This window comes from Zingiber officinale, unplaced genomic scaffold (genome assembly GCF_018446385.1).
Source record: "Zingiber officinale cultivar Zhangliang unplaced genomic scaffold, Zo_v1.1 ctg244, whole genome shotgun sequence".
Taxonomy (NCBI): Eukaryota; Viridiplantae; Streptophyta; class Magnoliopsida; order Zingiberales; family Zingiberaceae; genus Zingiber; species Zingiber officinale.
Genome location: NW_024589916.1, coordinates 1 through 26,296, shown reverse-complemented (window position 1 = coordinate 26,296; position 26,296 = coordinate 1). Strand labels below are relative to the sequence as shown.

Here is a 26,296-nt window from a genome sequence, read left to right as displayed (position 1 = left end):
ATGGACACTTTTTCTTCAAGCCCATGGAACCTTTCAAACCCACCAACCTGGTCGATATCAGTGATTTAAATCGCATAGCGTTGGTTCATAGCATTTTTGTCTTGTATCGCGTAGCGTAAATAGCGAAGTGCATAGCGCAAGCTTTTTGTGCATGCCAATTTTTAAATTTAAAAAAACAAAATATATTTATATAAATAAAATAAAATTAACATAACCTAAAATTAATCATAATAATTCATTACATGTCAAAATATCCAAGAACAACAACTTAAAAAGTCTTATAATTAAACAACATAACCTAAAAATAATCTGTATCATCCAATTCTATATCACTATCATCATCAATAGTGTCTATGGTTGGAAAATTTTCACTATCAAAAGTTGTTGGAATTACTCCATCATAATTTTCAGTATTAAGATGATTATCTTCCAGAAGACTCAACCTTGCTTGTTTGTCTTTACTTCCACCTATTATATAAGAGATACGACATTTAAGAATCAATTATAGGTGAAGTAGATATAAGTAAATAATTTGCATATGCTTACTTGAATTTTCAACAACTTTTTTTTTTTTTTGAATCCGTAGGAAGAACTTCAATTATATCCTCAACATCTTCAACTAGCTTATCTGAGTCGAAAAGACTTTCAAAGATAGCCGACGACACACTCACAATAGGATCACTTTCAAATAATTCATCATCTTCAAGCCATTTAGTAGTTACGGAGAGGATAAGCCCTTTTTCAGTTATTCATTCATCATCTGAATCAATTTCATCAACTACAATGGGATCAATCTTGACTCTCCTCATAATGCTTCTCTCCCTAAGCTTGAAGTTATATTTCACAAACACCAATGCATTCAACTTCGCATGTTTAAGCCTATTTCTCTTTTTTGTATGAACCTAATATTACAAAGAAGAAAATATATTTAAAAATTAAATAATGATATGAAAATTATAAAACAATTAGAATTCAAGTAGAGTTATAAACTTAGAATATTCACCGATTCAAAAGTGCTCCAATTTCTTTCACATCTTGAAGCACTACAAGTGAGACCAAGCACTCAAATTGCAAATGTAATAAACTCGAGTGTCTTACTTCCAAAACGTTCCCACCATGAGGCTAATAACATAAAGAAAATTACAAGAATATATATAAATATAACTTTAAAATACGAATGCTACTAAAATTTTACAAGAACGATTACAAGAAGTAAATTTTACCCGGAGTCCGCAACATTCTTGTTCATTTTGCTATTGGAGTTCTAAATTCTCCTTTAGCTTTGTTATACAAGTCCAATTGGATGTCCGCTTTAAGACGATCATTTGAAGACAACATCTTATCCATGCAAGCATACAATCCATCTCTAACTTCATCACAATCAGAAAATATTTCTTCATAACGCAATTACAGGTTCAAATAGTACCCGACCATGTGTAGAGGATGATCACGTTGTGAAGTCCATCGTGAATCAATTTCTTTCCAAATGGGCTTGTATTTTTTGTCAACTCTCCCACAATTAAATTTTATTGTCTCTTTTGCCTTAACCGTAAGTTCATAAATATATACCATGACCGATCTCTCCTCCGAATTAGCTTCCCTTAACACACTTACAAGAGGAACAACACTCAACGTAAATGCAATATGTGACCAAAAGTTGGGATCATTAACAGCAATTCTCTTCACGACCTTCCCTGAGTTGTTTGAGATAGTGGTGAACTAACTCAATCTTCGGAAGTAAACATTTGTTCAAGTGGTCTTTTAATTTTATACATACTCTTGAGTGAGAAATGAAGTAGCAAAGCGAATAACAGCAGGACGGAGAATTTCTTTATCGTTTGTATACTTTCTCATCAAAGAAAGTATAGTCCCATGACCATAAAGGAACTTCACAACTATCTTAGCATGCTCAATTGTGTTAGAAAAAATCTCCAACTTTGCAATATCCTCCAACATTAGATCAATGCAATGCGCCACACAAGGTGTCCACCAAATTTCGTGTCTAGTCTCTATAATTTTTTCCCCCACCTTAATGCAATTCGAAGCATTATCCGTTCCTCTCCCACCTCATCAACAACATCATCAAGATATTTAAAGATCAATTCCCTATTCAATAGAAGCTGATGCATCAATAGATTTAAAAAGAAAGTGTCGGCGTTACTATGCACTAAAAAATTGATCAAACTTCTATTCATCCCATCCGTCCAACGCATCCATATTTTTTTCCATGCCTTTTTATGTTCCTCATATATCAGGTTGATGTCATCAACCTCAGTCTTAAGTATCCAAGTTCTTAACTCATGCATTGAAGGAGGCTTGAACCCTCTTCCATATTTCGCAATACTCTCAACCATAGGCAATCAATAAGGATTATTCAAAACATTAAACGGAAGTGCGGCAGAGTAAGTAAAATGACCAACTCTACGCCTCACATCAACAAGCAAATCCTTTTTGTATGCCGAATTCAGGGTTGTTTGTGTAGGTTCCGAACTAGCAAACCCATGAAGAGTACTTTTACCTTTTGATTCACCACTATCAGAAGAACATCCAATTGAATTGCCCCCTACACTTCCAACTTTTGATGATAGTGTATTCATACTCTGGGGACCTCACCAATCTCTCGTAACAATTTGGTTTGTTTACTTTTATATGCTCTAATTTTGTCAAGTGATTCTCTAATTTCTTGCTTAATATCATCCAGAACACTAACACAAGGTGCAACCCCTTTATGAGTTTGAGCTAAATAAGCGTGTATTCTCTCCATTCGATATATGATGACAAAATTTGCATCGAACAGATTTTTCTCCCTCTGTTTGATAATAATACTTCCAACCAATATTTTTTTTATCTTTTTTTGATAAATTTGTAGACATTGCAAATTCTACAATGAAAATCCTAGAAAAACAAAAGAAAAAAATCAGAATCAATCTAGGGCATCTGAATTGATTCCATTGAATCGATCCAAGGCATCTGGATTGATCACTCAATCGATCCAAATGCTTGATTTCAGAAACGAAAAACGAAATCGCGATTGCTTTTTCTCCTTTGAGAAATGAAAAACGAAAAGGAAAAAAGCAAACGAAGAAAACTGAAAAGGAAGGAGAAAACCTAACCTCCAATCACCGTCCCTTGCTGCCCGCTTGCCTTTGCCCTACCTTCTCGAAGTTGATTCCGCTCGCCTCTCCCTCCTCGCCTCCTATTTTGTAATCAACTATAGCGCTCACTATGGGCCGCTAGGTTACGATAGCGCATGTATGTGCGCTATCGATGCTATTGTCTCGAATCGCTAATCAGCGAATGCTCTGCAGCGTTCACTGATAATAGCATGCTATTCGCCGCTCTTGAAAACACTGGTCAATATTGCCGATTAATTGAAGTCCTTACACTTCTTGACTTGCTTTGTTTATCCATGCAATAATTTTCACATTTAGATGGGCAACTTTGCACCCTTCACCTTCTTGTGTGTCACATTTTTAAATGCAATTCCTAGTGTTTGTACGATGAGAAGCTTTGGATCATCTGTATGATTCTAATTAACAATCTCTCTGCCCATGGGCCACAACTGTGCATTCTTATATTGCAGCTCTTGTTGAGCCATATGGCCATATCTGCAACTCTCCAAGAAGCAAAAAGGATGGTCATTCTTGGTTTTGTTTGAGTCTTGAAGCATTTGATATATTTGGATCAACTCTTGTTGACTAAGTAACATAACTTTTTTTGAGCAATGAGGTAAATATTCTAGGTAATAGTATTAAGTTTTGACTTTGCAGCTCTTTTTTCAATATTAATGAAAATTAATAGTCCCACCTTGATTGTATAATAATTACTTTGTTCCATACCATATATTTTCATCACTGCACAAGTACATGGCTGGAATTGATCCCTTTGTGTCTTCCCTATTTTGCCTAATCCCTTGCATTATCTCATTTCAAAAAGAAAGGTGTTTCTCATGTGCGACTGCAGCACTTTGGTATAGGTGCATGATCACGGTTTCAAGGACAGATGCAGGCATGCGCACTCTGATCTTCTACTTGAAAATAGCTTCTGCTAGGTAATGATAACCATACTCTTAGCTCAACAATCTCAGTGTACAACACCATAATTCCCTCATTAAGTTGCTCAAAATAAGTAAGTTCTCCTTGTACAATGTTCTTAATGTGACATACAAAGGGGTCCACTAAGGCATTATATGTGGACATTCTTCCCTCTATCACGATATCTGACATCTATAGGGTTCCACTTTCTTGGTTCTATCACACCCATCATCCTATTCTTTTTTTGTACCTCATTGCTTGCAACTTTTTCCTGGATTTAATGTTGGGGGATATTCTCAAGGATGCCTCTAATTAACTTTGCTTTCCTTGAACCATCTTGATTACTCAAATTGGTTTGTAGTGTATTGCCCGTTGTCTGGCTGTGATAATCAGAAGTCTTGTTCTCATACCAGATTCATGGGGATATCATTTCTAATAGATCCTTTGAAACATTTATGTGTCTATTGGTAAATGTTTACCTTGCCTTAAAATAACCTTCATCAGTGAGGGGTGTAGAATGGCTTGCCAATAATCACTTCACAAATAAGAAAATCACAATGTTTTTTAGAATAAAATCCAGGATACTTTCGATCCACACAAAAATATTCCTTATTTTATGTTACTTAAGCTTTATGTGAGCAAACCCTGAAAGGCTTTTCTTGGACAATAATTTGGGTCTTCATGCCCCTCACACAGGGTGGGTGGTTCCTAATAGTGAGATAAATGATGTTTTCTTGGTCTTCTCTGCTCATGCACTGTTCATTGTGAGGAAAGACAAGGATGAAGAGCGCATACTTTTGTACTGCATGTTCACTCTTGCTGTTCATGATTTCTACCACCATTATGAAAAAAAATTTATTTCTATGTCAAGACTGTTAAAGTGGTGTGAGTTGTTTCAAGCAAAGTTAAAAATCTCAATCCGTGCCGAGGTTTCGGTCCTAGACTGAAATGATACTGTTTCGGTATTGTATCACGTCGTGCCGATACATTTTCGATATTTTTTTATTTAAACTTGAAACAATCTTCTAATAATAATAATTTAACTATCTCAATTTAGAATGATCAAAGGTGCACAAGATTATAAGTATTTTGTTAGGAATCATAAACTTGACAGACCTTTATCAAAAATTCTTAAATAAAGGACGTATAATATTTCTTAGGCAGAGTAGAGACATTCTAAGATAAAAATATATATTTCATATGTTCAGGAAACAAGAATTCTAAAAGTAAAAAAGCTAAATATCTTAATATTATGGATCTAAATTTTAAATTGATTCTATATTTTTTATGTAATAAGTATATAAATTAATTAAAAAATACTATGTTATGTATAATAATTATATGAATTAATTATTTATTTATTTAAATTAATCATTATTTTAAATAATATATATTTAAAATAATAAAAAATATCAAAATATTAATTAAATAGTAAAACAGAAAAAATATAAAATAATTAAAAAATATCAGAATATTAATATGAATTATTAGTTTTTTTTAATTTTTTAAAATTTTTTTAGAAATTTTAAATAAAATTTAAATCAGTAAAATTAATTTTCAAAATATTGATTAATAGAATTTATTATTATTTTTTTATTTTAAATATATTTATATTTTATTGGGATAATTTTATTAGGCTTTATAAAAGTCTCTTCGAAATATGACACTTAAGTTAAGAAATGTTTGAATTAATTAAATTAAAAATATTTAATTTTTAAACCTTAATTTCTTCATGATCGTCACGACACGTTCATCCGGCGGTGCCTGAGAGTCACGGCACGCTCATCCGGCAGTGCCGGAGAGTCGCGGGACACCTTTGGCATCGCCGGAGGCATCCTATGACTCCTCCGACGACGCCTGCGAGACTCCAGCGACTCCTAGCGCAGCGCCGGAGGAGTCCTGCGACTCCTCCGAAGGCCCTGGTTGCGATGAGATCACGACACACTGTCCACGCTATCGCGATTCCTTTTGGCGCGCGCGCGATTCCTTCTTTTACGCGCACGATTCCTCCTGTTGTGTGCATGCGACGAAATCATCACTAGTCTGGTGTAAATTTCAGTGCATTGGCGGAACGGTAAGTTTCGCTCGACACGGAACAAAATTTTGAACATTGGTTTCAAGAACAATTTAGCCATTGGATATTGGAAACACATGTTGAGTTTTGAATGAATTATAACATTGAAGGGGAGCCTTGACACAATAGCAAAGTTGCTACCGCATGACCTAGAAGTCACGGGTCGAGTCGCGGAAACAACCTCTTGCAATGAGTAAGGTTGTGTACAATAGACCCTTCTTCAGAATCCTACATTGGCGGATGCTTCATGCACCAGGCTGCCTTTTAATGAATTATAACATTCCAAGGATGTTGAATTTGATGAGAGCTCATCAAAGTACCTAATTTATCACAATTGTGAACTGTCAAGTTACTTTATGTAATTTCAATAGTAAGGTTCATCTTTGGACAAACTCTTAAAATGTCTTCCCAACTCATGGTCCCTAAAAAATGTGTACCACAGCTTGTTAACCTGTACTCTTTGACAACTTCAACATGAAAAATGCCATCTTTTGTAATGGAAATGAGTTAGTAAAATTGACATGCTGTTATATCCGAGTATAAATTATGTGTTGCAGGTGGAGGACATGTTAAAAAGAAGCTTTGCAGAATTCCATGCACAAAAGAATTTGCCAGAGAAAGAGCGACTTCTTTTGCAAAAGCTACGCCAATCTACTAAAAAGATTGAGTAAACTTCCTGTTCTATCATTATTTTGAGTTAAATTGTGTCAAAATGCTACTAGAGAGTAAATATCTTTCTTAGAAGAATGCCTGTAGTATCTTATGCAATAATACATTGGGTTGACACATGGCTTAGTTTTTAGTTTGGCTCAAAATTTTAAAGCTTGTTTAATTCATCTTCCAAAGAATGTGTTTGACATACTAAAACATAGCGGGAGTGTTTCTTATGATGTGAGTAAACAAAAAAGAGAGGGAAATAAAGAAGACTAAAAAAAGAAGAGAGAAGAGTGATGAGTGTCTCTCATGACCTTAACTAATGCCTTAATAAAACATAATGTGTGAGCCAACAAACCTTGCTTAACCAACTCAAACCATTTTTATAATTCAAGTTATGTTATGGAAGTAAGCACAATATGTGAACTGGGATATAACAACAAATTGAATATACTTACAAAATAAGGTTCAAACACTAAGGCTAAATTTGAAATCTTGTTCCAAACTAGATTGACATTGACCATGCTCACTACTGGCGTTGATAGCTATGTAGCATCAAACCTATGTGGAAGATAAAAATGAGGCAAAGGAGGAGAATGAGAAGACATCAATGAGGAAAAGGAGGAGAACGACGAGAAGACAACTAGGCAAAGGGAGAGAATGAGGAGCTAGTTGCATAACCTTAGGTGGAGAAAGAGAACTAGTTAAAGGAGGACAACGAGATGCAATACCAAAATAATTACCAAAGTTGTATTAACACAACAAGCTACAATACCAATATAGGTAATTGTAATGTGGTAATTGTAATGTATCAAAATAGGGAATTTCAGGAATAAGGTTAGGATTACCTATTCTGATTAATTCCTAAATGACTATGAATGAATAACTATTCTATTAAATCCATGGGGAATGGAATATGTATTTTAGCAAATCAAATTAGGTTTTGGATAAATATTAATTACTTGAGATAGACATGAGATCAACACTTCGGTAACTAGAAACTATGAATGAATAACTATTCTATTAGGATCCATGGGGAATATAATATGTTTTTTTTAGAAAATTAAACACATCATTAGGTTGGATAAATATTAATTATTTGAGATAGACATTAGGTAGAAAATAATTAGAAAATATTTTAAATGAAATGTCAATTAGAAAATAATTAATTTAACTTTTTTTTACTCACCATAAAAAAATTCAGAACCAAATAGTTTTAAATGTACTTTAATATTTCAGAATAATCATGACCAACTCATAATGAAATGTTCTTATTTATTTAAATCGAAAAATATAAATAATTTTGAAAAAATATCCAATTCTAACATTAAATAATCATAAAATGTATTAAATTTACTTTAATTGAAAATTCTATTGAATTAACTTAACAAGTCAATTAAGTATATAAGATAAACTTTATGCTAAATAATTAAATTTTAATTTCTTCAAAAAAGCATTATTACCAAAATTTAATATTTAAACCTTTTCAAAATTTCCTATAATGTATTTATAAATAACAATGAAAACCTAAGTAATTAATTATTATATAACATAAATAATCTATTCTTTTTTAAAAAATCTAGACAATCTTTTAACAAAAAAATCAATTGCACTGCAACATAAGTTAACACCACTATAATCTCATAATAAAATGTTAAATCATAAGTTTTGTTTTTTCCAAAAAGTTAGCTTTGCCCATATTAATGCTTTAATCTCATTTTTTTTTCTTCTCGATGCTAGCTTTGTTGCTGATTAATACTTGAATAATATTATCTATGATATTTTTTGGCTTATGAACAATTTGTTTGTCATCTAGCGCTTATTGTATGTTTTTTTGCTGGAAATGAGCATTTAAGATGATGTAGTTTTGCTAGTACTAGTATACAGTTAGTATGCCAAAATTTATGGTATGACTTTTATAGTACGCAAACCATGATTTACTAAGATATTCAATATGCTTGAGTGGAGCAACTTGTATATCTAACTTGCCTTGAGAATTGGGTAGCTACTTTTTATCAAATAAATGTCGTCATTTCTTAGTCACTATTATTTTTCTTCAGTTCCTTTATATTTCTGAAGCGTCATTATTTGCGTATCAGATGCATAAAAGGCGAACCTACAATAGAAGCATATTATGAGATGGCATCAGAAGCTGAAACATACAGACGACAAATTATGGAGGCTATCTTGCAGTTACAGTCCACCCAACAACTTCTTTCTCCAGGAAGACTGGTGATAGTTAAACAACTACCGGTGAGTGCTAATCTGGTTATATTGATAGTTTAAGTCTACTCTTTTACAGTATATTTTGATATTAGTTTTGGATAATATATTTTTCATTCTTTTCTTTGATGTCAATACTTTGAGATAGTGGTGGTAATTGGGTTGAGCCACCTATGGTTCAGCATGCATCATTCTATGCTTGCTCCAATTTATAGGTGAGCTTAGGGGTGTAAACAAGATGAGTTGAGTTTAGTTGTGTTCAAGTTTGTTTATTTACTTGTCGAGCTTGTTCAAGTTAGTTTATTAAAAATCTTATCAAACTCGAGCTTTTCATTGAGCTCAACTAATAACGTTGTTGTCCTTGTAAATTAGGTTAAACATTTATGTAATACATGGAAACTATATTATTTTTTATTTTTTATACATATTATGAATAATTTAAAATTATAAAAATTTATAAATTACTATATTTTTATGTATTTGAATAAAATTTTAAGAAATAAATATGTTAATAAATAAATTTATTCAAATTTTTTTTATGAATTTTGTTTATGAATGTTAACAAACCAAGCTTACTATAGTGTTAAGCTTGTTTATTTTATAATATTTTTTATCATTGAATGAACAAGAATGAGCTTTATCAAACTAAACATGTTCACGAACATCCGGTTCATTATACCCTAAGTGTGCTTAGGTCAAGTATCGTCCCTTGGCCTATGCCCCTTGGCCCACAAAGCATGGGACGTTTAATTTCACATTTAGAGTTAGATAGATATTGATATTGCATGTGGCTATAGATAAAAGGGGATGTTTGATGGCCTATCCTTGAACTAATTGGCTATATTGTCACACACACACACACACACACACACACACACACACAAGTAACATAAAATTTATAATTAAAAAAATTAAGTAATTTTCCATTTTTAATAATTATTTAATTTTTTAATTTAGAAATGCTGCAAAATTTAAATCTTATAGAATAATTTAGGTTGGGCATAACCCAAGTGCTTTTGGGCTCAAGTTGGGCCAAAGGGATGTTGATATTACCTGTGGCTATAAAAAGGGGATGTTGATGGTCTATCCTTGAACTAATTGGCTTTATTATGATACACCCATAAAAAAAATTTTTAATATAAAATGTATAATTAAAAAGAATTTAAGTAATTTTCCATTTTAAATAATTTTTTAATTTAGAAATGCTGCAAAATTTAAATCTTATAGAATAATTTATGTTGGGCATAACCCAAGTGCTTTTGGGCTCAAGTTGGGCCAAGGTCTTAGCCTTTCTGTGCTAGCTTGGACACAACCATAAATAGATTGGTGAAGCTCAACTCGACATGGATTCTAGCAGTATATTGGGCATGGACTAGGCCTAGCCCGAGCATGGGCAATTGCCACCTCTACTTTCAGAGTGTCAAATTGATGTACAATATAGAAGTGATTTATATATAGGTAAAACAACAACAAAGCACATGAGCCCAATCAATAAGTGGCATTACCCTTAAAAGGTTTAGGCTGCTAAACAACAACCTCTATTTTCGCACAAGGAACTCCTATTTGGGAAAGGTTGAAAGAAGGGATTGGGAAAAGACTCCTGTCTAATAGTTTGTAGATCACCATATTACAACCTGCTAATGGTGTTGGCGTTGAGGCAATCATAATATATTTCACCACTTGAAGTAACCGTAATATATTTCACAACTAGAGAGAAGATGCTTATTGCAATCGTAGAGCAAGCATGACACCACACAATGACGTGGGATGGAGAATCAATTCGTCAACAAAGTTTCTTGTATCACATGAATAATACATATTATTTTACAAAGAATTTATTACAAAGCAGTGACTAAACTTAATGATTTCAAGAAAAATGTTACATAAAAAATATATCCCTATATACATCTAAACTTGAACATCCAAGAAAAAAGTGAATTATGTAACTAGATTCTGAAAATAAAATGAATCATCTGACAAGAAAACTATAAAAGGAGTTATAGTTAATAAATTTTATTCATTTGATTAAGGCAAAGATTATTTAGAGTGGAATTAAATGCATCAATGTTTTATGCGAAATAAAGACAAACTGTTTAGTAGCCAATCATTTCAGTTAATAAATACCAACTTGGCAGTATTTGCAGGATTACAACATAAAAATATCTATTAATGAGTATTATGAACCCTAAAACTTAACTAATTTTTGCCTTACAGTATGCAATTATAATTTAGTTCAAAAAATCATTGAAAACAATTTTCCAATTCATGATATTTTAATATAATCACAAAGCCAATCAAATTCATAAAAGAAAGTACCTTTGAGTTTGTATAAAATTGCTTTTCTTCCATCTATCGCCAATACAAATTGGAGATTCTTCAGTATTAATAACAACTTCAGAAAATCATGGGCAACAGATCAATATAGAGCAAACACGAGAAATAGTCTTGGAAATCTCAAAATTCACAGCCGCTCAGTTCATTAATGCCAGATTCCAAACTGGTTAGTTAATTGTCCTAGCAGGGGAATTGTATTTGTAAGTAGAGGCATAATGGGACTTCATTTTCTTAGCTTAGAGTCACATGTAGTAAAAAAATTAAGATTTCAAAAGCTCATAATAAAAGCAATATAAACAGGTGTTGCTGCAATAGACAATAGTATGATTCAGTAGCATTCTTTACTAAAAAGGGAAATGTAATTGCTAAATTAGCACCAAGTAGTAATAAATCGAAAGCATATTAGGTCACTGAGTTATAAATAACAAGTAAGCTGATAATAAGAAAGCAACAAATAGATAAGTTAGTAGTATTCTGATCCAAACAAATTGAAACATAAGTTATAGGATGGAAAGGGCAAATATGGTGGAAGAGGCCTATGATTAATAAATATGTCAATAATATATCTTCTCGCATCTTATATCACCTTGGCGCACCCACCCAAATAATTATCAAGTTGAATCTGTCTTCAAACTGTCTTATGCTCTCATCTTAACTCTTTCATTTTTTTTATTCTGCTCTTGAGTATTTTCATATAGACAAATTGTGAAATAGAAAATAAAGATGGATAAAAATTGTTTCTTCTGTCTATATATGTTTCAAGAAGTAGGCAAATATCCTTGAGAATTGATGAGTTGAGGTGTGCAATAGTCATCTATAAAAATTTGAAAATGGTCATATGATTTGACATATAGGACTCTCTTGGTGTTCATGATCTCGCCACATGGACAATGTATTGTGATGAACTGTACATTAGTGTGTTACAATTGCGATGGATTAGAGAAAACATAACAAGTATCTAGTGAGAAATAGTGACCCAGTCAGTTTGGATCCTTTTTCCGGATAGACTTATATAGATGATTTAAACAATCCTTTTTTTCATACAGTCATGGCCAAGTCATTTGGCCATTAATTATTGCTGTCATAAGCATCTATGAGTCTGCCACAACACAAACAAATAATAGTCGTATATAACGTGTCTTGGTTGCCAATGGACCTATATTGTTAAATGGAGTAGAAAGTGCAAATTCTTATTACCAAAATGAGATGCAAAAAATTTGAGAGGTAAAGAGAGCTTGCAGTGACCCAATTTCTACCCAAATTTGAAATTTTTCTAATTTTGTTTTACTTTCAGTTACTACCATCTGATCTGCTTGAGAAATGCTGTTAAATGTGTGCTTTAAATTACTTTCTGTAAATCACTCATGGTGTTATTTCATATTCTATTTATTAACTATGCAGAATTCGTGAGCCAAAAAACATGAAAAATAAAAAACATGAAAAATGATACTATTTCGATTAACAATAGTATTACTAGAAAGGAATTGATTATGACCAAGTTGAATTCTATGACAAACCTTGCTATCATAAATAAAAAGAATATAAACTTTCTAATCTATAATTCTCAATGATGGCATATGAAGCCTTTTACCCTTATTTCTAGACCCCATCGTCACTACCCAACAAAAAATATTCTTTAGCCTTGATTGAACCTTTTTGGATATGAAAAAAAAATGGAAACTTAGACAAAATACTCACACAATAAAATGTGTAATTGTAAAAAAAAAAGGCAGCCCGGTGCACGAAGCTCCCGCCATGCGGGGTTTCGGGGAAGGATCCATTATACACAACCTTACCCTGCTTTTTGCAAGAGGATGTTTCCAGGATTCGAACTCGTGACCTTTTGGTCACATGACAACAACTTTACCATTGCGCCAAGGCTCCCTTCAAAATGTGTAATTGTAACTACATTTATATTGTTCATCAGATTTCATTGCTTTATCAAACAGGAACATAAGCAAATACTAAGTAGACATTCAAATGGAAATACCTTAGATGGTGTTGGGGCATGTAGAAGAGTCAAGAGTAGGAATAGCTAATGTAAGGTTTAAGGTTCACTGGTTTCTTAAAGTCAAATTAAACTTAAGTCAGCCTTAGTGATTGAAACATGTGGGACATGTGCCATCAATTTCCTTAAAAGATAGTAATTAATATGTATTTAGAATTAGAATTATAGTCATTTGGATCAAACTGCCACAATTGCACCTATAATTGAGACCTATGCATATGGTTTCCGGCTTTAAACTCCATCACCATCATTTTCTTGATTTTCAAACTCCCTAGAGTGCCCCATCAATCTCAGTTAAACGGAGTATAGAATTATAGTATTAATGTCAAATGTTACATTCCTTACCTGTCTTATTTTAGTACGACCTATGTAATAAATTAAAGAAATTAGAAGGCTTTTTTGTTTACAAATGAAATGAATAAGTTTCGTCAAGCTATTTATTACATCGCTTCATCCCTAGCACACTTAGCTAATTAGCTTGATGTTTTATGTGCTCAGATATTGTACCTACAAGGTATCTAGAATACGAATTTAAACGGTTACTTTATCATGGTTTCACATATATATTAACTTAGTAGAAAATATTGATTAACCTATACAACAAGTTTAATTGCTCAAGTCCTACCTTCAAATCCTCAAGTTTAATTGCATTGAAAATCTTTGTTTTGTTTATAAACGCTGAGTTTGAAAGGAACGGCCCAAAATATAGACATAGTCACCAATTTTATTTTATTTTTTCAAAATAAAAAAAATACTTAATCACCAAATATGTTAATTACTCTATAAAAACCTAAATAATTAGAAACTTCAAGAATCTACAATTTAATGATATAGACAATCATATCCACTTGTTTGGAGAAAGAGGTTCAGGAACTGAAAATTAGGCTTGAATTTTTTGGGGTGTTTTATGCCACAAAGAGGCCAGAGTAAACTCAGTTAAATTTGAACTTTTGAAACAATTATTAAATTCATTTTTTAAAGTAACTTAAAGAAAGGAGAAACAAAAATAAATAAAATATACTTGGCAACCTAAATGCTGAGCAAAAAAAGAGGAGACTGATTATTTTTGCATATCTATTATGTTTAATGAAAGAGTATCCTAAAGTGAAAACAAGCAAAACCAATAGAAGATAGCCTCCTTAAAAGACATTGATCTGTTTTACCTTCATTGCAAACTTCATATAATTTTATGGAAATTTAACAATTAAGTTCAATAGAAATGGTTCCATCTCTGACCTATATGTTTCTCGAAAGTTGTAGTGATACTTTCAAGAAAGCCACTAACGATCCTAAATGTGATTCTTTATTTGTGTTGTTGGGAATGGAAACAGCTTGAATAAGTTATAAACAAACTAAATGCTAGAAACTTATGGGAGGAAGAAGAAATTGACCTTTTTTAGGAAAGACAGACACTGATAAACAGAAAGTGGATTTTCGACTTCGTCGTTGGGATAATTATCAACCCTGCCTTTCCAGCAAAAAAATAAATAAATAAAGTGTTATTTGCTTACTACAACAGAAATAAAACTAAGAGAGGTCTAACAACTACTAAATAAACTTAATAATTAAGAAATTGTCCAAATAGAAGGAATAATAAATAGTAGGTAGCAAGGAAAGAAGCAGTTACGAAGCAGGGAAAAAATGTAGAGAAAATCACACTCGAAGGAACACCAAGATGATGTTGTCTTGGTCAAGAGGAACAACAAACGAAATGCTCTGGTAACTATCACGCGGCATACTTGAAGTTGCGGAGGAATTTGTATCACATTTTGAAAGGCTGCTAGGCATAAGAGGGGGCTGCACGCCGCTGGATAGCAACCTGCAGTTTGGTGGGTCAGTTCTTACATAGGTGGAGCAGCAAGGTTTGGTCCTACGATTACCTCCAAGGACATACGGGCCACTCTCTTCAATATTGGTAGACTGGACGGATATGGCCTCAATTTCTTCGAGGCGGGTTGGACCCAACATTCAGATGTCTATGAGGAAAATTTTCAAAATGGGGCAACTCCTTAAGCAGTGAAATCATACGCTCCTCATGCTAGTCCCGAAGGCGGATCACTTACTGATGGTTACAGACTATAGACTGATAGCTTGCTGTACTGTTGTGTACAAGATCATCTCCAAAATCTTGACGAGTAGGCTATGTGAGGTGATGACCAACATCATAGATCCGACACCGTCAGCTTATGTTGAGGATCGTTTCATGGTGGAGAATATCCATCTTGTCCAAGAGCTCTTGAAGAATTATGCATGGAAGAGAACTTCACCATTGTGTGTACTCAAAATGGATCTCCAAAAGGTTTTTGATTCAGTCGACTGGTCGTTTTTTGCTTATTGCAATCCTGCGGTTTGGATTTTCAGAGCAGTACATCACATGGATAGAGGAATGTGTAACACCGTCTCCTACTCGGTGGATATTAATGGAGCAATGCATGGATTATTCAAGGGGAGGAGGGGCTTGAGGCAGGGTGATCCACTTTCACCCTTCCTCTTTGGATTATGTTTAGAGGTGTTCTCGAGGATGCTCAGATCTATTGTATGGAAGCCTTACATCATGCCAAAAACACCAGTTTGTCATGTGACAGCCCACAAATGGCAAAGTGCGCACCAAGGACAGACTACAAAACCTGTCTGCTATGCCAGCAGGCGAACAAGATGATGTATCACCTTTTCTTCATGTGTTCCATTATTAAACCTCTATGACATAGGCCTCAAAGTTGGCTACACATTGGGCACAACATTGGGACAGTGGTAACCTTGTTGGAGACGTTCCAACAACGATATTATGGAGAGAGTATGCTCAACAAAGTCCATTATTTGGGTGTATCTTATATGATCTATTTGATTTGGCAAACCCGAAATCGATGTCAATATGAAGGGAATGTGCCAAACATTGCGAGATTGATTAAAAAGGCTCAAACGCGTGTCTTTAGATTTTTGAATGCTCCTCATTTAAGTCCTTGATCAACTTAATATAACTTATCTTTATCAAAAAAAAAAAAAAGAGGGAGAGAATGTGTGCAGCCTCAAACCTTATTAACACGTGAAGAGGAAGATGTAGGAAAACTAAGAACTAGTGAATAAATTTGATTGGAAGCATAAAGCAGGGAACAATAATGGAGGATGCACAAATAGAAAGAAGAGATTTGGGAAGAAACAGTAGAAGAGGATAGCTAAAGACAATAGATGAAGAGTGGAGACTCCAAGGAGAAGAGCATAGAAAGCTTTGTCACATTTGCTATTACTCATGTCTTGTCGGAAAGAGATGCCACCAACAACTGTTCACCATGTAACCAACATTCGCACAAATCCTGTTCACCCTAGAATCCAATCAATCCAAATCAGGGAGTTGATTGCATGATTGATGAGGTGAAGGGTTTAAAATCTTGAGTCATGTCAGGGGTTTGATCTTTGATTGAAATTGATACTATGTCGACGTTCATACATATAGTGTTGGTGGCGAATTGGAGGTAGGATGAAGGAAATGAAGAAGTTGAATAGAAATAACTATAAACCTAAATATGAATTGTATTTCATCCAGAATGATATTGTTTTGACATTGTGTTGTACAAACACAAGCTACAAAAATAAGAAATGCTTTTCAATTCATTTTGATGTGTGTTGGAGAGTGTCAAAGGGTGTAGATTATCAGCATGATCTGATATTCATCAACATAATTGACATAGTAATATTGGTGAGATTACTGATGTCGGACCGAGTAGTATCAAGGTTTGGTATTTATTGGAATGATACTTTTTGATTGTGCTGCCCCACACAGTGTGAGATCATGAAGAAATTTTTGTCAACAACGTCGAATCAAGAAAACAATAGTTGATGCCTATGACCATTTGTTGATGTGCGTTTTCCATACATGGTGACTAGCCTCTCCTGATCATGTTGCTACCATATGTGTGGAAGAGAGGCCACTCAATTGCCCATGACTTCTTGCTTAATCAATTGAATTGGAATCAACACAATATGGTGCACGTTGTCCATATGTGGTGCCCCTAGCGTCACTAGATCATGCTTTTGCTAGATCTATGATACCCTACGGTGCATGCCATCCTTGTTTGCTTGGTTGAAGAGGAACTGAAGCCTATTGATGCATGTCTTCCATATTCAATGGCAATTCAGATCATGTTGCTTAATCGATGGAAGAGAAACCACCTTAATTGCCATCTTCGCATAAATTAGAGATCCTAAACTAGCAAAATCATTGTCACCTCTCTATTATGCCCGATCACAAGGGACAAGGGAGAGGAAGAGTGGTGGTGACCACCATGGACTAAATCTAAGCCAGAAAAGTTATCACACCTCCTCTTTATGCTTCTTAATCATGTAGAAGAATGATGGCCGCTTCTGTAGACAGAAGTCAAGATTGGGATTTTTAATCTTCCCTACTCTTCTAAATTTTACATGTTCAGTTGTTTGATAATAGCAATAAATAAATTTGAACAATCAACTATGACCTCTTGTTGAAAAAGAAAAAATGTGCCAAACCATGGTTTTAGTATCTTGTCAACTCAAAATATGTCAAATTGGTGTGCTGAACACTAGAAGCCAGCAAAAGGGGAAGTTAAGAAGGAAAAACATAAGAGGCGAAGGTGAGGAAAGTCATGCGTCTCCTTGACGAAAAGAAGGTGAAGGAGTTGGACTTCCCATCATTGGATCTCACAATGAACAACGTCACTAGACTTTCGTCTCCATGTAAGTCGAAGCTTGCTAGTTTCATCTCTGTTATGAACATGTTGGATCCCAAATTGCACAGACATCATTTGATCTGATGACGAACAACACTTTTATCTCTTTGGGAGTTAAACTTTGCTAGTTGTCTTTGCTACAAACATCGTTGGATTGCAAGTTGCATGGTCTAATTGGATTTTGCGTCAAACAATACATTGTGAGATTTTCATCTCTCATGACATTTGCACATGAGTTTTTCATTGTACTTTCATAGACATTGAAGAGTTGGACTTTGAGTAACTAGAAGGGCTTGTATCTTAGGCCATGTGCATTGTGGCCTTGTGGGTTGTTCGTGTTGCATGATTTTCATCTCCATTGGCATTCACGCATAAATTTTTTATTGGATTTTCACAGGTGATGAAGTGATGGTCTTCCATCGAGTTACTAGAAATACTCGATTTTCATGCCTTGAGCTTGTTCTACATGTTAGTCAAAGGACAAAATAAAATATTTCACCTATGCTGATTGACATTGACTCACCTATGCTGATTGACACTGACTGAAATCCTAAACATCGATAATTAAATTTGATAGGAACGTGCAGAAAAAAGAAACCATAGTAATAACTTGGCAAGGTGCCACATGTTATGTGTTTTCAAATATTACAATAACAACCAAGCCTTATCCCACTAAATGAGGTCATCTTGGATCCTCCTACATCATTAGGTTTTATTCCCCTACTATAGTATTATTATTATCATCCTCTTTTATCGTTATTAATCAAGTCTTTTTTTTGGTATTTCTCTTCCTCATTTAATGTGCGTATTTGTCATAGTTTCATATAACCTAATTGAAGTATTTATTAGTCATCTAAATAATCTTAAATGTGTGAGTTTTCTCTCAATAAACGCAACCCCGACTTTTTCTTTAATATTCTCATTTCTAATTCTATTGATCCTTGTATATCCATACATCCATCTTAACATCCTCATCTTTACGGGTCTTATATTCTACTTGTGTGCTCGAGATATAGTCCAATATTCAACTACATATAGTATAACTGGTTTAATGTCATTTTGTAGAACTTCCGTTGCGATACTTTACGATCACAAGGACCATCTAATGCTCTACTCTATTTCAGCCCTCCTATTTACATTTTATATAAGACATCTCTTTTAACCCCTCCATATGTTTGCAAAATTGATTCTAAATATTTAAAGCTCTCAGTTATGGGTAACTTTGTCATACTATTGTCTAAGATTGCTAAATTTAAATTTCATATATTCTTTCACTTATATTGTTTCTCACCAAAATCGAGCTTAGATTTATTCCTTAACATATCTTATCTATCAAAATAATATCATCTGCAAACAACAAACATCTTGGTAATATATCTTGCATATTTCTTGTGAGGTCATCAATTAATGTAAAACAATACGTATTAGCTATGAAAAATTCATTTACTATCATAGAATCCAATATAGTTTTTTCTTTTTTATTTCTTGTTCCAAAACTCTAACCTCACACCTTATCATATTGCTCATTTCTTACTCTAGATGATCATTTAGATCTCCTATTAAATTATTTTGTTTGATAGAATTTTTTGTATTACCTCATCTAGGTTTTTTTTTAAAAAATTTATATTTGGTGTCTTCTTCTAATCTTACTTGAGGTGCATATATGTTAATCACATTAATATTTTCTTTGGTCACCACTATCTTGAGAGTTATAATCTTATCCTCTTTTTAACTACGCTTTACTTTAACGAACTATTTACAACAATACTTATTGCATTTCTTGTTTTACTCCTTCCTGTGTCTCTATCATTTTTGCTTGCTCTCCTACCCATTTTATCTTTTATAAATATAAAATATTAATTTTTATCCTAATCATTGTATCTACTATCTTCATTGCTCTACTAGTGAGCATTCCTATATTCTATGTTCGATATAATGTTTGTTCTTAATGGTATGAGAACTTTTGCGTATTTAACACTACACCCAAGTTCACACGGAGATATAGCGGTCATTGCAGTTGGAACTTATAATGTGTTCCTTCATGAGAGTAACTTAGCATTAGCACAATAGTTGATAGATCCATTCATATAACATTCACTAGTGTTTAATGTTGACTAACAACCAAATGCAACCCTCAACCTTTTTCATTTGAGTTTGGGACCTATTGACGTTTTAATTATGGATTTTTAAATATATAATATATTTATTAAATAAAATTCAATAGTATATATATATTTTTTCATTCACATATTCAATAATATCTTCTCTAGAGTGGTCTAAATACTTATCCCTTAAAATTCCACATGTTTCCATTTCTACAAACTTGTTCCTGTGGATGCCATTTTTTATTGGAATTATGTTTTGACTGAATGGTAGGCAGAAGACCACTTACTTGGTGTTGTTCTGAAGACTCCTGCTGCTGCTAATAAACAATATATCATTTTAGTATTGACTACTGCTACTGCTTCGTCTATGCAAGCTTCATGTCCCTTGAACAAAATACAAGAGAATCAAAGTTTTCAACAAGGTTATTTTATTACTCCTAAAGGAAAGCGTGGTACAGAAGAAGAGTATTTTTCATCCATTACTTCAAGGAAAGGATCTGGAGCTATAAACATAAAATTGCCCCATTATGGTAGTGCTTCTGGGATTAACTATGCTGTTACAGAAATGGAGAACAAAGATATCATCTCTATTTGCAATTGCAAAATGAAGATTGATCAAGTCCGACTTCTTGAGGATGCAAGCAACATTGCATATGCAAAAACTGTTCAGGAATTGCTAAAACAGAAACCTGATGGAAACAAATTTCCTCCTGCTCTGGATGCTGTAAAAGGTGTGTTTTATTTCCTTAGCCATAAAGGCAGCTATATGACTGTTCTGTTATGTATATAGCTATACTTGCAAATATCCCAGTTATTCTTTTCATCGCAGCTCACAAATATCTTCTGTCAAAAAATTGAAACTAAAATTTCATTCTAAGAGAACTGAATTTAAATAGTTAGGGCAATAATCCATCCACAAAAAGAAAATACAGATCTGAAGGTCAAAGAAAATACAATTGTGGAATATGTATGTGTCCTGCATAGAATAATAAAGTCATTGGACAGTGTGTCATATAGCATATGCAGATCATACTTGAATTGTTTTTGCACTGCTTCTTTTACTCTCTTATATGATAGTTGATGGCAGTTAAACTTTTATGATTGGGTTGAAAAAGATCTATGATTCATGACCCCTTTCTCTTGAAAATTGTTTTCTAGTTTTCTTTCTTTAATGCTTGTTTTTTTTTTTTTACTTCTTAGATCTCAAATTGAAAGATATGGCTCTTGTGCAAATGTATCATATTTACAATGAATTTTTGCAAAATATGAGTGAGAACAAATGCCATGGTTGCACAAAGTTGAATGAACATATCATGTTGATGAAGGAGCAAAGTAGGCACAAAGAAGAAGTCAATGCTTTAAAATTCCAAATGTCAGATGATGCTCTTCAGCAAATGCCAGACTTTCAAGGCCGGGTATGTTCAAATATACTCCATTCTTCCTGATGCATTATAATTTCATTTTAATATCAAAAGAATTTGTTCCTACAAAGATAAATGCTGATCTGCAAAGGCCAGATTGTAATAACGATGGGATTATAGAAATAGATATATATTATTTGAAGCTTGGATTATCTCCTTGACTGTGCTGGGATGATGATTTAAAGTTTTGATCTTTTGGGTATTATTGACACTAATGTCAGCAAACTGTTCTGCAAACACTGTTCTTGAAAGGAATTTTGATCCGACTAGCTTCCATCTTGTTGCAGTTTTCAAAAACAAGTATAAATCTGTGTGCCGGTAATGCTTGTTACTAAAATTGATGCATGCAAACCGCTCATAGATATGATATTGTGGTTTCGGTTGTTTGGATTGAATTTGAGTAATTGTACAATATACCTTCATCATCATCAAGCCATATTTCTTCCCAATTATTTGGACTTGGCTTTATAAATTGTATCCCTATGTTGAGATCCATGCAAAGCTTTTCACTAGTGATATTCAAAATTTTATCACGTTGATTATTTTTTTCTTTTGTCTACCTGTATTCCTTAAGATCATTCAAACCAATTGATTCCTTAAATAAACTAATTCATTATGCCTCAATATGCAGATTGATGTGCTCAAGGAGATCTACTGTATTGATTCTGATCTTGTTGTTCAATTGAAGGGTCGGGTTGCATGTGAAATGAACTCTGGGGAGGAACTGATATGCACAGAATGTTTGTTTGAGAACCAATTGGATGATCTGGAACCTGAAGAGGCAGTTGCAATTATGTCTTCTCTTGTTTTCCAACAGAACAACACTACTGAACCATCACTTACTCCTAAGCTGGCTTATGCAAAAAAAAGGTAGTATAATTATATAATATCCTACAAAATGATGCTTTGTTTTTGAAATATACGGTTTCAGAATCTAATGTCTGTAGTTAATTTTTTTTATTATCCGACAGTTATAATTATATACTACAGTTTTTTTATTATCACCTTTCCACCTATAGTTAATATTTTTTTCACTGATCACCATCACCATTGTATCTCCCACGTAAATAAATTCTACAAAATTTCATAACCCAAGTGGTTAGTGATGATGGTAAATTTAGTACTCTTAATGGACAGTGTTTCAAATGAAACCTAGGCGGGAGAGTGAAATGTGCTATTGCTTGCACGATGCATTTGAATAACCAGCCTAAACAATACAATGTAGAATAATTTGATATAATGCTGCATACTAATTACCATAAATTAAGTTGGTGTTTTCTTCTATTCGCATAGCTTAAACTTGTTTGATCAATAATATGTAGCTCACATATCCAACCTACTACTTGAAACTTGGCCCACATATGTAGCTCACATACTTTGTGTTGTAAAAGAACCCCAAACTACAGGGTCTTCCACAACAACCACCTTAGGGTCAGCTTTCGCAATCCCAGTTGCATAACTTTTCTATCAATAAAATGCAATTTCCACCTCTCTAAGAACTCCTACTGACACCACATTCTCATATTTAGGCACTTCTATTCTCCTTACCAAAGCTTCAGTATTAACCAGAGATCAGTCCTTAAGTCTCTCATTGTTGTTTTATCATGGTTTCCACAGTAGTAGAAGTGAATGCTTAAAAATCATCAGCCTAAAAAATTACAATTTACTAAAAATCTCTCAGATCGTCTATCAGCACATTCCATTTGTTGGGAGAGGTATCTAGATTGATCATGAGTAACTGGATGTATGCAATCACCACCTAGTTTATTGATTTTTTAAAAAAATGATAGAACATAAGATTTCTTTGTACATGACAGAAAAATGTATCCATGAAGACCTATATAATTATTGGGTTTCTACCAATGAGCAAAAAACAATTACAACTTGAGTAATGAATTAATAAGTAGAATAAAAATTATAGGAAAAAAGTATCTCTTACTCTAGATATACTAGAAAAAATGACCAGATTATGCAATGATGGGAATAAACAAGAATACTTGCCAAATGCATATGATCCTCTTTTGAATGGTGCATATCGTGGAAAAATAAACAAATTCTAAATTCATCTTATGCTGATTCATTTTTGCCAGACTCCTTTCTCTTGTAAAATTATAAGAAACCTTAGCTGACAACACTCCATCAGCACTACATCTATTATCCATTTGTCCACACACTTACTATTAGGAATGTTAAAAAGTTAAAGTTTCGTTCACTAATAGATTTGAGAAAATTGAATAAAGACAATTAACGCTCCATTTATCTCTGTATAAGCTCCTGCACTAGCCTAGCTCTTCAAATTCACATGCCACCATTTAATCGAATGTCTCAATTATCTCAATTCCCAATCTGTACCATCAAACAACCTTTCAGTTCCTAAATACACCACTGATTTTTTTTGGAAGCCCAAGATGAACACCCCACTCGCGTTTTCATTTACGAATGACTAACACTATATCTTCCTCCATGCACCTAGGCTCAATCAGTCACTATCCTTCTAGTAGTCACTATCCTCTATTTAATCAAATTAAACTTATGTGATTAGGCATAGATTGATCTCCATTCGTCACATTTGCATAGAGCTCATAGTTGAATTAATTAGCCTGAGAGATTTTTAATTGATAGCTTCCTGTCTTTAGTGTTATTCTCTCCACCAACAAACTTCAGACATGTTGGAATATTGAGCATTAAAGAGTCATTTAGAAATCACTAGAAAATCACTTTTATTTTGAAAGGTTGATTTATAAGAGTTACATCAAGGATTAATTCTAAATCCATACCTTTTTGCACTAGTCATGAATGGAGAACACATTTAAGATACATTACTATGGTGTATGTTATTTGTAGATGACATTTGTTTCGTTGATGAAACACGTGAAGGAGTGCTAAGTTTGAATTTTGGCAAAAACATTAAAACATTAAAAGTAAAAAGGTTTTAACCTTAGTAAAGACAATATATGTAATTTAAGTTTATTAATTTTAGCCGTAGTAAGATAATTGTTAAGTTAGGCAATGTGAGAATATGAGAAATACGAACATTATTAAAAGAAGAATGAGATCAAAGAAGACTTGTTTAGCAACAATAAAATAAAATATTTTTTTTTTTAAATATAAATGAGGATATATTAAGAGATCTAGTCATTAATGGCATAGGGGATCAGTCAATCTCACATAGTGGGATAAAAGCCTTGGTGGTGATTGTTGATGTATTTTTCTATTGGAGGATTAATTTATTTCTCTTTTTTATAGCTGATTTTTTAGGATTTTTTTTTACTTTTTTATTTTTGCTTGTGGTAGTTGAAGGATTAGTGACTTTTTTTTTTCTTTTGTAGACACAATTGTATATACGGGTGTTAAATTATTCTAATAAAAAATGTATGAAGATTCTTAAGATATGCCCCAAGATACTTGAAAGGATAAGAACTTGCAGTATGTCCAAGAACATTTGAAATTTGAATTCTTGTGGGCTCATACTACACTGATATGAATTTCAGACTTGTAAGTCTGACATGGACTTTGTAATTTGTAAGATAGGTTATCGTCATAAAAATTATGAGAAAATTTCATGGAAAGATTTTCATCTAACATATGGTCCAACATTCCAGTTAGCAACTATTACTCAATACACTCCATTGACTTTCCATTTTAGAATGAAGTAAACTTGAGGTCAACCGTCCTCTAATCCAGCAAAGGAAGTGTTTAGGAAACCCCGAAGGCCTCGATATAGTTATAATAGCTGTCCAAGTAACATTATCAATAATCTTTTTCTAAATTAACCTTCACAATTTCTTCAGATTTGTTTATAAAAAGAATGTACAATCTCACTTACAACATGAATATTATCATGCATCCTTCTCCCTTCAGGGAAAGCCTTGAATTGATGTGTTATTTCTTTAGATTTGTTATATGAAACATTGGCTTACGGTTGATTTAGACGTTGGTGAAAGATAAATATTTGTGCTTATTAATGTTTCATGTATAAAACCGTGTTTTGATGTTTTTTACATTGTATTAAATTGCCAATTACATCAGTTAGAACCTCAAGAATCTTATTATTTATAGCTTTATCTTCCCTTCCTACCTGCATTAGGTTATATGATACAGCGATTAGATTGGGTCAACTCCAGGCACAGTTTAAACTCTCTATTGATCCAGTGGAATATGCACGAGACAATCTCAAGTTTGGCCTTGTTGAAGTTGTATACGAATGGGCAAAGGTCTGAGTTTTAGACACTTTTCACTGTATTTTACATGATTCAGAAGTCCTCTGATATTTTATTTATGCATTTCAGGGAACCCCATTTGCTGATATTTGTGAACTCACTGACGTACCTGAAGGTCTCATAGTAAGAACTATTGTTAGACTGGATGAAACATGTCGTGAATTCAAGAACGCAGCCTCAATAATGGGCAACTCCAGCCTTTACAAGAAGATGGAAACAGCTTCAAATGCTATAAAACGTGACATTGTGTTTGCAGCTAGCTTGTATGTGACAGGAGTTTGAACACAGCTCTTGTTGCCATTAATCTTGTATCATCCTAGAAATGGCACAATAGATTTCACTTGTCATCGTAAAAAGACAATTTCACACATTCTTAAACATTGTGTTAATAGCAAAGTGTTTGTCTCATTGGCTGTAAATTGTTAGGATTTTATTAGTGTTATCTACATCTTGCTAATAGTCATCAAATTTAATTTGAAGATCAATTCCAATTGCTTGTCTTGAATGAAGTTGTTGAGTCATT

At 33.3% G+C, this 26,296-nt stretch overlaps 1 protein-coding gene across 2 annotated transcripts in view; it reads left to right on the top strand.

Moving 5' to 3' along the window:
- LOC122037203 (DExH-box ATP-dependent RNA helicase DExH11-like) overlaps positions 1-26,258 on the top strand; it is a 94,490-nt gene extending 68,232 nt beyond the window's left edge. Inside the window, exons 17-23 of one of the 2 annotated variants that reach the window (XM_042596660.1) lie at positions 6,666-6,775; positions 8,862-9,015; positions 20,404-20,863; positions 21,333-21,547; positions 22,185-22,423; positions 25,641-25,767; positions 25,843-26,258. In XM_042596660.1, coding sequence (XP_042452594.1) covers positions 6,666-6,775; positions 8,862-9,015; positions 20,404-20,863; positions 21,333-21,547; positions 22,185-22,423; positions 25,641-25,767; positions 25,843-26,055 — 1,518 coding nt within the window. In that variant the 3' untranslated portion in view covers positions 26,056-26,258. Of the gene's footprint in view, positions 1-6,665; positions 6,776-8,861; positions 9,016-20,403; positions 20,864-21,332; positions 21,548-22,184; positions 22,424-25,638; positions 25,769-25,842 lie in introns of those variants that run through there. The other variant, XM_042596661.1, reaches the window with a different exon arrangement.
- Positions 26,259-26,296: the final 38 nt, after the last annotated feature.